The 10581-nt window shown below is 62.0% G+C and overlaps 2 protein-coding genes across 2 annotated transcripts; one reads left to right on the top strand and one right to left on the bottom strand.

Moving 5' to 3' along the window:
* Positions 1 to 658: 658 nt before the first annotated feature.
* LRRC45 (leucine rich repeat containing 45) lies at positions 659 to 5827 on the bottom strand. Its single transcript, XM_006886311.1, has 17 exons — positions 5608 to 5827; positions 5368 to 5429; positions 5009 to 5079; positions 4664 to 4842; positions 4309 to 4437; positions 3890 to 4002; positions 3700 to 3758; positions 3420 to 3497; positions 3077 to 3212; positions 2923 to 3000; positions 2647 to 2758; positions 2497 to 2567; positions 2059 to 2151; positions 1738 to 1830; positions 1162 to 1335; positions 933 to 1080; positions 659 to 855 (listed from the first exon to the last, which is right to left on the bottom strand). Exons 1-17 carry the CDS (start codon positions 5825 to 5827, stop codon positions 659 to 661), a joined length of 2013 nt encoding a protein of 670 aa, XP_006886373.1.
* A 654-nt stretch (positions 5828 to 6481) lies between these two features.
* Positions 6482 to 9945, top strand: STRA13 (stimulated by retinoic acid 13). Its single transcript, XM_006886312.1, has 4 exons — positions 6482 to 6511; positions 9473 to 9524; positions 9674 to 9727; positions 9851 to 9945. Exons 1-4 carry the CDS (start codon positions 6482 to 6484, stop codon positions 9943 to 9945), a joined length of 231 nt encoding a protein of 76 aa, XP_006886374.1.
* The last annotated feature ends 636 nt before the right edge of the window (positions 9946 to 10581 follow it).

The raw sequence follows: 10581 nt of genomic DNA on the forward strand, positions 1-10581 counted from the left end.
CCGCCTCCGTTCACCGCACTGGAGGGCGGGGCCGCCCCAGCTGGACAGCGGGTCGGTGTCCCTCCAGCCTGTCCCCTTGGCTCAGGGTCTGGTTAGGGGCAGGGCGTGGTAGGCAGGGCTTTCAGGTGTCCACGTGCCAGGCCTTCTAAGGGGCCTGAGCTCACGCTGGTAGACTGACACGTGGCCAGTCTCCATGGGGTTGCAGAGTGTCTGTCTAGGGCGTCCCTCAAGAGACCCCAGACTTGAAGCAAGGGCATTTGTCTCCCAAGGTGGGCAGCCACCCTGAACCCTTGTCCTCTGGCCTCCAGCAACTGGCCCACCCACCAGAGTTGGACGACGGGGAGGAAGGTGCAGAGCCAACACGTACGACAAAGTATAAAAGCCCTGTATTCTCAACTGGCCATAGGTCTGGGTTCCGACAGCAATGACAAGAGGGGTCTGCTGGTGGGAGTGAAGGGCCCTGGCGGTCCACTAGCCCCGCTCCGAAGGCACGTCGTTCCAGGGGTGGGACCAGATGAGGACTGGGCCCTGCCAGTCAGCGTTTTGACCTCCTCGCTCCTGGCAGGGACACCAGAGCTCCAGCTCGGAGTGGGTAGATGGGAAGAGGTGGCACCGACTGCTGACGGTCACAGCTGGTCAGCTGTCCGAGCCGCGCCCGTCACTTGTGGGGGCTCAGCGCCCGCAGGGGCACCCCTTGCACGTAAGCCAGCACTGCGTTTTGCAGGAAGCCGGCTCTCTGGGCCTCCTCTTCGCGGATGCGCACGATCTCCGCCTCTCTGAGCCGCAGCTTCTCCCGCAGGGACGCGTTCTCGCTCTCTCTGTCCAACAGCGCCTCCCGGTGGTCACTGGAGATCACTGCGGGCAGGGAGACGCATGAGGGGCAGCTGGCTTGGCTCACCCCACTCCCAACGGCCGATGGGAGGCCCTCTCACCTTTCAGCTGGCGCTCCAGGGCAGCCACCTTCTCCTTCAGTCCCTCCTGGGCAGCTAGCTCAGCCTGCAGGCGCCCCGTTTGTTCCTGCAGTTCCACTCGCACCCGGTTCACCTCCACTGCCTTCTCCTGGTCCTTGTCGCTCAGCTCCTGCCAGCAGAGGGGCATGGGGGTGGCTGAGGCCACTGGAGCTGCCCGAGGTGGGCACAGCCAGGGCAGTGGCGACCCTACCTGCTGCAGGCCCTGGATGCGCCGCCGGAGGCTGTCCACTTCCAGGCTTTGCTGGTTGGCCAGGGCCTGGGCCTGGGTCACCACCTGCTTCTGCTGCAGGCAGGCACTCTGGGCCTCATCTCGTGCCTGTGCCAGCAGCCGCAGCTTCTCTTCTGCGTGGGCCAGGCGCTGTTGCTGAGGCAGGAGGAGCCGGTCATCACCTGTGGGTCTTGGCCCTCACAGGGTTCTCTGAGTTTACTAGATACCTGGCCACTCCCGGGCTCACCTGCACTGTCCTGCCTGTGCTCTCGGGCCCTGCCTGCCTGAGCTGGCCTCCTAGTGGACTTTATCACCAGTCCTCTCTTTGGCCACAGGCTTGAGAGTCACACCAGTACTGGCACAGGGTTAAGCCCACCTGATCACAGACACCGCACTGGGGACGCAGGGGGACAGGGGACGAGTGTCCAATCTCACATGCTTCCCCACCTGACTGGATAAGCAACTTCAGTAACAACCCCCCGCAGAGCCCAGACACATGCTCACGACAGGCCCTGGCCGCCTGTAGACCTGGGGACCCCTGGCACCTGAAGCACCCACCTCCTCCAGGCGGACCTGGGTCTTGGCCTTGAGAAGCTCCTCCTCCATCTGCCCGCGCTCGGCCAGTGCAACTGCCTTCACTCGGCTCAGTTCCTGTACCACAATCACCACAGCCACCACTGGACTGTGCTGTTCACAGCCCAGGTTGTCCCCCTGTACCCGGGGTCCCCCATCTGTCCACACTCCAGCCACTGGTTGGATTTCACCTTACTCTCCCCTGTACAGTCGCCTTCCCTGGGGCAGTGCCTGAGGCCATCTAAGTCCCTCTGGCCTTGGTGATATTGTAGGAGCCCTGTTCCCCTGGCAGGCAGGCACACCCACCTCCTCCAGGGTCAGCCGGGCAGCCTCCAGCCTCTGCACTCGCTCCTGCAGAGCCCGCTCACTCTCTTCCACATGGCGGGTCACGTGTTCCACCTGCAGCGCCGAGGGAGTCAGAGGATGAGAGGCTTCCCCTGGTCCACAGGGGCCTCAGGGAGAGGGCTGCCTCACCAGATGAGCATGCAAGACAGAGGGTATGGCCTGGGCACCTTTAGAACATACGGCAGGGTGGACACAGCTAAGCACCTCATCTGCATCCTGGCCTAACTCCAGAGGCCTGCAGGCCAGAGTCCCACTCACGCCCCTGCCAGGGATGCTGGCTTGCCATCTGCCCAGAGCTCACCCCAGTGCCCATGGTGGGTGGAGTGTGGGCCTGGGGCCCAGGTGCAGGCATCCTAGGTGGTCTGGGGGCAGAGGAGGTATGGGCAGGGAAGCAGGCACCTCTCTGAGGCGAAGCTGCTCAGCGTCCTCCAGGCTCTGCCTGAACCTCCTCTTCTCTGAGTCCAGACGCTCTGCAGACAGAAGCAGGGCCAGTGAGACACGCGAAGGCCCACCCAGACCCCTGCCTCCAGCCCTGGGGCCCCTGCCTGCCCTCTGCATGGGCTGCCCGCAGCCTCAGCTCTGCGGTGGTGCTGGCCAGCTCCTGCTTGGCCTGGAACAGCTGCTCCTGCTGAGACTTCGCCCTCCGCTCCAGCTCGGTCACCTGGGACACAGTGTCATTTGGGGAGCTGAAGCCTTATCCCTGACTGGCCTTCCGCACCCAGCACCTCGGGGCTTCCTACCCCAAGGTACCTGGGACCCCACATGCTCAGCCTCACCCCGGGGCACCCCAAACCCCACCTGCTTGCCTGGCCACCCTGTGCACACCTGGTTCTGCAGCAACAGTCTGTTCTCCTGAGCAGCAGACAGGTCCCGAAGGAGCTTGGCCTCCCGCTCAGAGGCTTCCTGGAGGGCACGGGGTGAGGAGCTCCAGGTCACCTGGCCCCGCCCCAGCCCTGCCGGCTCACCCCCTGCCACTCACCTGTTGCTCTAGCCTGCGCTCCTCAGATTGCTTCTGGGACAGACTCAGCCGTTCCTGCTCTGCGGTGGCCAGCAGCTCCCCCAAGGCTTGGGTCTTCTGCTGTGACAGGGCCAAGGCCGCCTCTGTCATCTGCAGCCTATGGAGCAAGGGGCGGGGTAGCGGGGAAACAGCTATCCCCCACGAGGGCGCCCCATTTTGGGTCTCAGCAAGCTCCAGGTGCAGTGCGGGCTCCCCGCATCTTCACTGGGACTCCCCCTCGGCATGTCCCACAGGGAGCCCACCCAAAAGCCCTCGCAGAGCACCCGGCTCTGCACCAGCTCCTCTGCCCTGGCACGCCCCTTACTTGGCTTTGAGAGCATTGATGACCGACTGCCTCTCATTTAGGGCATCCTGCAGTTGGCCCAGGCGGGCTGCTGACCTCCTATGGGGAGAGCGCAGTTCCTCTAGAATCCCAACCCTGAAGCCCTACGCGTTCACCCGGCCTGACCGGGAAGCAACCTATGGCCAGCTTCCAAGAGGCCCCAGTCTTGGGGTCCCATGCCGGAACCAGTTTCTAAGACTGAGCCCCGCCCCCTGGCCTCGGAGCCCCGCCCCCAGACAGAAGTCCTGCCCCCGCCACCCACCTACTGCTCAGGGCCATCTCTTCCCGTTGCTTGTCAATGGTCTCCATCAGGTCCAGAAACTGCAGGCAGAGACAGCGGAGCCTGTCGGGGTGCACAAACCCCTGCCAGCTCCCGTGCAGAGCCAGAAAGGCCAATGGCTATCCGTGCCCCGGGGACGCATCCCAGCCCTGGGGCCCCAGGTAGGGCGCACCTGCTTGGACTTCTCCTCCTGCAAGCTGCGCACCTCCTTGGTAAGTGCGAGGCGGCGCGCCTGGCTCTCCCGGACGGTTGCCTGGCGGTCCTGGTTGTGATCCATGGCCTGCTCTGTCCGAGGAGGGCGTGTTACCCGCAGATAGAGGGCATTTAGTGTCAGGGAAGCCAAAGAATGGAGCCCCACTGGGGCCTGGCCTGACTACGTGACCAAGGACCAGGATCACCTGCTCAGTACCGTCTAGGGATGAACGGCTGGGGGCGACTCTGGAGGGAGGCCTCCGGGGAGGTGGGGAGATGGCCTTTGCTAGCACAGCTTCCCCCTCGTATTTCCAGGCCGCCCCACTTCTCGGGTGAGTCCTCGGTTCTCAGCCGAGCTGCAGCCGCGTCATTCCCTCTCCCGGCCTGAGAGCCACGTACCCACAGCTCTGAGGACGTCGCTGGGGATGTTGTTGCCGGCCAACTCCAGCCTCCACAGGGTTTTGTTACTGGGTAAACAGCTCACCAGGGCCCGTCCCCCCAGGAGACCGATGTTGTTCCAGCGCAGGTCTGCAAGGAGACTAAGCATCATGGGCACGAAGACCAGATAGGTGACGGACAGGACACTGCTGGGATGGTGGACGGAGCAGGTGCCAACCCGCAGGAGCCAAGGCCAGGGCCCTCTCTAACCCCTCCCACCTCACTCTCACTTCCAAGAGAAGTCACCAGGCAGAGCAGAGACAGGCAGCGGTCCTGCCCCCGGGCCTGGCCACCCAGGGGCTCCAGCTGGCCTCACCCAGCTGCTGCAAGCTGCAGTTGGTCTTCAGCGCCAGGGCCAGCTCTTCGGCACCCTTGTGGTTGACTTGGTTGTTACGGAGGTCCAGCTCCCGCAGGGCAGTATTGGCACCCAGGCCGAAGCAGAAGCTGGAGAAGGCTTCCTCCCACGTGCCCAGGTTGTTCCACTCGAGGGTCAGGCTGCAGGAGGGTGGCCGCGAACGTGAGGCCTGAAATGCACGCTGCCGCATCTCCTGGGCCCAGGCTGGAGGAGGGTGGGCTTGGAGGAGGGAGTGTCATAAACCCTCTGGACCGCTTGCCCAACCTGGGCTGAGGAAGGTGGTTAGGGAGCCTGGGCAGGCCTCACCTCTGAATGGCCTTGTTCTGTCGCAGGAGTCTCCCCAGAGCCTCCGCTCCCATGGCACCGAGATTGTTGCCCTAGGACATGGGAAGCAGGCCAGTCACCTGCTGCCCTAGCCCGGGTCTCCTCTCTGAGACCTGGTCCCCTGACTCGTATTGGCCAGGGACTTCTTGGGGCCGGTGAATTAGGGTGTGAACTCCTGGAACCGATGTCCCCACCCTTGGACACACTCACTGCTGAGCGTGGGTATACAGGCGGCACTTACAGATGGGACCTCTGGTCAGCGTCCAGCCTTAAGGTCCACTTCTATCCTAGCCTCAGGGGCACCCTATCCTCCCCGATCCTGGCTTTGGGGCCTATCTCACCTTGAGGTCCAGGAGCCGCACAGCAGAGTTGGAGCAAAGCCCCTGGAGCAGCAGCTTGACCCCTGAGGGAGGACGCACTTGGTGCCTGGCCCGTCCAGACCCCCAGCCCCGCTCCCCTGTGACGGAAGGAATTCCCTCTACCCCCAGGAAGGAAGCTGCTGCGTTAGACTGCAGCATCGGGCACACAGCGACACTCCAAGTGGAGCAATCTAGGAAGGAGAGGCTGGCACCGGGGCCCACCTTCCTCGCTCAGCATACAGTCTCTCAGCACCAGCTCGCTGAACAGCGTCTGGGTGGGCAGCAGCCGGCCCAGCGCCCCGCAGGTGTCGGTGGTCAGGGTCTGCGTGGCCAGGTCCAGCCGGCTCCTGCGCGGCTCCTGCAGCTGCTGCAGCACGCCCTCCTGGGGCTCGGCGCCGCGCTCCTGGCACAGCTGGCTGTAGGCACGCCGGAACTCTTCCATGCCCGGGGGCTCGGGGAGCAGAGGCCGGCAGGCCGGGACATGGGGGACCCCCTTTTCCCTACGGTCCCCCGCCAGGTCGGTGAGGGCCTTGCAGGTCGGGTGCGTGATGCTGCCCCGTTAGGCACGGGGATGGGGAAGGTTCAAGTGGAGCCACTTCTCAGTGTTAGGAGACCGGGGTGCAAGGCGCCCACCGGGTCGAGGTAGGGGAGATGGTTGGGGTGGGGACAGCTGCCAGGCCGCTGGTTGATCAGCCAGCGCGCTCAGGGCTGGGGCCTCGCCACCGGGGCTTCGGTTCGCGCCCCCTGCTCTGTGCCCCACAGCAGCAGTCCCGGGCAGCCCTCGCGGGCAGCCGGCCACCTCGGCTCGCTCCCAGCCGCGACCTCCGCGGATGCCTGGGCGCCTTAGTATCCAGGAAGAGCGGGGAGCGCCGGGAAGGGGCTGGTGAGAACTACAACTCCCAGAGGGCGTCGCATGGAGGCGGGGCTCTCAGTGGACCAATGAAAAGCAGCATACCGGGGGCTCTTCAAGATCATTGGCTGTGGCGTAAGGGCAAGCGCGCCAGGAAGGCGCGCTACAACCTCATTGGCTAAAAGAGGGGCTATAGATGGTCGCTCTCCGGCCTTGTTGGCGGGGGGTGCGGCTCGGGCTCTGGTCATGGAGGGCACCGGGACCGGCTTTCGGAAGGTAAGGGGGCAGCAGAAGGAGACAGCGGATCCGGGCGGAGGGGTTGGGGGGCTTGGAGCGGGGCGCCGGCCTGTCGAGAAGAGATGCGGTGGGTTGGGGCCGGCGCGGGGAGGGGGTCGGGGTCGGTACGGGAAAGCTGGGGGCGGCGCGGGGCCGGGGGCGGCGGATTGGGGGGCCGGCACTGTCTGCCTGCGGGATCTTTCAACCTGGTGGTTGCCTAAGTCTCCGCGACCCTGTGAAGGGATCGGGACCCCAGCCTCCCCTGTGCCATCCTCACCATCTCTGATAAACGAGCCATTGTTACCATCATCGTGTTGATCCAGCTCCTTGAGGGGCTTCCTCAGTTTCTGACCCTCCGTCTTTCCAAGCCTGATGTCCAGGACTGACCCCTCCTGGAAACATGCCCTGACACGGATGGTGACGTTTCACCATCCCTGCCTCCATGAGATGTTCAGTGCTCTTTTCCAACCACCACAGCTCAAAGGCATCACTTCTCCAGCCATCCTTATTCACTGTCCAACTTCCAGATGCAGAGCAGGTAGTGGGAAAAATCATGGCGTGGCTTAGGCACACCTTAGTCTTTAACCTGCCATCACTGCTCTTTGGGACTTTGGAGAGGTCTCTGACAGCACCCTTTACCAGTGCTGTATGTCTCCTGCTCCAGACTGCTGGAGCCACAAGTGTTGATGAAATCGTTGGTAACGCCAGTCTTTACTCCATCTGTCCTGAAGTTGCCTGTAGGTCCACAGGTGAGAGTTTTTGTTGTTCTGATGTTGAGCTGTCATCTCTATTGAAGGCTGTGGTCTTTGATCTTATGCAAAGTGCTTCAGGGCCTCACTTTCGGCAAGCAAGGTTGTGCCATTTGTTTAACACAGGTTACTGATTGATGAGTCCGCCAATCTTGATGCCACATTCTTCCTCAAAAATCCAGCTTGACAAATGACAACATCTGCCGCCTAGTCCTGTTCCCCCCCTCCCCCCGTTGTTTTACTGTTACCTTTCAGTCCTGGTCACGAGCATGGAGCCTGGGCCTGCCTGGCCCTACCCTGTGCCCTTGACAGGTTTACCCAGCTGGTGCTCACACGTCCACAACCTTAGCTACTCACAGTATCGCCAGCTTATCACTGGGGAAACAGGCAAGCCACACAGAAGGCTAGGAACAAACCAGGCCATTTGATCCCAGGCTTTGTTCTGGACCCCTGCCCCTCGTCTGCTGCCCAGGGGGATGTGTGGATGTATGTGCATGTGCACGTGTGTGCCCTAAATCTGAAGGCACCTGTGCACCCTCTATGCATGCTGGGAGGACTGTGAATCACCTCCATGGCTTTCCTCCAAGGCGAGGCCTGTGTTCCCCTCCTTTCCCCTATTAATACTGTCATTGCAGGGCAGAGGAAAAACTCTAGGCCTATTAGCCACTGGAACTGAGGATCCCACCAGTAGCTGGCCAGGGTGCTGTGAACCCTGGGTTATTCAGGGCAAGACCAGCAGACGTAAGCTCCATGTGAGTGCCTGGGACTGAAAGGCCAGATACAGGAGCACTGAGCCCCCTGCCCTTTCCTACACACCCTCTTTCCACCCATGACAGAAAGCCCTAGGCAATTCTTGCTTTCCTCATCCTCAGATGAGGCTGTACCCAGGCACTGAAGGGGTTAATGAAGTGCTGGGCCTCCAGGCAGGGCAAGCCTGTCACCTGTGAACAGAGATGGTGCCAGGGCTCTGCCAAGAACTGTGGCTGTCAATGGGCAAGTACCAACAGTCCTTGGGGCATCTGTGAGCTTAGGAACCCTCACGGTCTTCACAGTCACCTGCGGTGCATCTGGGAGCTGGACATGACCAAGGATGACAGGAGCATTGATGCCTCTGAGCTGTGGTGTTGGAGAAGAGTACTGGAACATCCCATGGACAGCCAAGAGAACCCACACATACATCTTGGAGAAAGGGCAGCCAGAGTGCTCCTTGGAGGCAAGGAGGGAGAAGCTACGCCTTTCATACTTTGGACCCTCAATGAGATCTGGACTGACACATGACTTCAGCAGTGGGCTCTAGTGTGTCAGATGACGATGGCACAGGACAGGGCAGGGTCCAGGTAGGCTGCTCACAGGGTCGCTAGAAGCCACTCCATGGCTGATCCTGTATCCCAGAGCAGGCAGCAGGGGGCGCTGAGGGCACAGGTGGTGGACATTGTGAAAGGCTTCCCTGGTGGAGGATGGGGACGCCAGCTCCTGACCAATGCTGGCCAGCATGGGTTCTTAGCCCCACACACCAGGCCTGTCCCCTCTGGCTGTTCGACACCAGCAGTGAGGGCTCCAGCGGACTTCCAGGTCCCCACAGGACACTTGCTCTGTGCATCTGATACTTTGCTGAGGGCTCCAGGTCTCCTGCCTAGGGGACCTCTTAGGGTTATGCTGCTGTAAAGGTCACCAGCACATTGACTCTTCATAAATTTCTCACCCTTGCAAATGTCTTCCTTAACTCCAGTCACCTGCTTGCCCATCACCTGGCACCTCACAGCCAACATGTTCCTAAACCAACCTTGCATTCCTTGGCCCTCAAAGCACCTGTGCTGCCTGGGGGACCTCAGCGGGGCATGTCCCACATCAGAGGACTCCACCACCTCTGCCTCTCTTGGTCAGCTGTCCACCACACAGCAGTCACCCTCTGAAGCATCAACTGGAGCTGCTTCTCCCGCCCTGCAGGCTCCCCCAGCTGTAGCCACACTCACCTGTACCCAGGTGGTCCTCCTGTGTGCCCCTGGGGCAGCTGTGGAACCTGGAGCAGGTGGGCATCGCTAGGCTGCCCCTACGTCTTAACAGGCATCTCAGCCTCACCTACACAGCACCCGGGAGAAACCCATCAACGCAGCTCCCTCCACCAGCTGCGTCCTGCTCTGGGGAATCCCCAGCCAGTGGGGTGCAGTCTGGGAGCTTCGCTTCAGGAGCTGAGCACTGGTTCTCCCACCAGGAGCTGGTGAACAAGCTGCTGCACCTGCACTTCAGGGATCCCAAGACCAGAGGTGACTGGCCAGGGGACACCAGGGACCAGCACACTGTGCGCAGGACAGACCCAGCATCTCAGCCAGAGCCTGGGAGGATGGGCAGGGCCCTGCGTCAGGGCAGTGGGGGGGTGGCTGGTCCTGCCTGACGCCCTACTCTCACTCCCCAGTCAGTGCGGACGCCCAACAGCTCATGGCTGAGATGCTGAGAATTTTCGTGGTGGGTGAGTGTGACACAAGGCTCCCTGGACCCACGCCTGTAGTGTCCCCTCAGCGTCCCAAGCTGCCAGGGCGCCCTGGAGGGGCTTTGGGGTTTTCACGGACTCAGGTTATCTCTTTCATGTCAGAGGCAGCTGTCCGTGGGGTCCGGCAGTCCCAGGCCGAGGACGTGACCCGAGTGGAGGTGGACCAGCTGGAGAAGGTGCTCCCCCAGCTGGTATGAGGATGCCTGCTCTTCTGGGTTGACCTGTGGGAGCATGTGCTGGGGTGGGGGTCCTCACGCTGTAGAGACCTGAGCACTTCTCTTGCTTCCCAGCTCCTGGACTTCTAGAAAGCTCTGAAGCACTGGCAGCTGCTGCCCCAAGTCACAACCGAACTGACAGGACCCAGCTCCAAGCCCAGAGTGCCACCCGGATCAGTCTGGGAGCACACGCCCCTGGACAGGCTCCAAATCCTCTGCCTTCCCAACTGTGGATGTGGAAGAGCCCCAGGGCAGGGTGGGGATGGGCACCAGAGGACACAGACTTCACAGTCTTGCCATGTCCCTCAAGAGGCTTCCTGCCCAATAAAGCTGTTTTCACAAAGCGTGTCCCCTGCGCAATGTCACTGGTTGTTGGTCACCATGGTCTGTGTGCAGGCCCTCTGAACACGCCCCACCCCTCCCTGGGACAGACATAACCCACAAGTGATGGACACCAGGGGCAAGCCATTGGTTTCTAGGCAAGGATCAGGATGAGGCAGGGCACAGAGGCCCCAGGACAAGCTGCCTGGTTCCCCACCCCATCCTGGACATTAGCACGTGGCAGTCATGAAAATCAGGGGAGCAGCTGCTGGGCTGGAGGGAAGTATGCTGGGCCAG

Source organism: Elephantulus edwardii, unplaced genomic scaffold, assembly GCF_000299155.1.
Source record: "Elephantulus edwardii isolate Elephantulus edwardi_28Jun2011 unplaced genomic scaffold, EleEdw1.0 scaffold00048, whole genome shotgun sequence".
NCBI lineage: Eukaryota > Metazoa > Chordata > Mammalia > Macroscelidea > Macroscelididae > Elephantulus > Elephantulus edwardii.

Coding starts and splice junctions, on each gene's coding strand:
- LRRC45 (XM_006886311.1), bottom strand. CDS start 5,827: ATGGAAGAGTTCCGGCGTGCCTACAGCCAGCTGTGCCAGGAGCGCGGC. Junction 5,080..5,367: donor TGCGGCTCCTGGACCTCAAG/GTGAGATAGGCC, acceptor CCCATGTCCTAG/GGCAACAATCTCGGTGCCAT. Junction 3,498..3,699: donor GAGATGGCCCTGAGCAGTAG/GTGGGTGGCGGG, acceptor CTCTCCCCATAG/GAGGTCAGCAGCCCGCCTGG.
- STRA13 (XM_006886312.1), top strand. CDS start 6,482: ATGGAGGGCACCGGGACCGGCTTTCGGAAG. Junction 6,512..9,472: donor CCGGGACCGGCTTTCGGAAG/GTAAGGGGGCAG, acceptor TTCTCCCACCAG/GAGCTGGTGAACAAGCTGCT. Junction 9,525..9,673: donor CAGGGATCCCAAGACCAGAG/GTGACTGGCCAG, acceptor CTCACTCCCCAG/TCAGTGCGGACGCCCAACAG.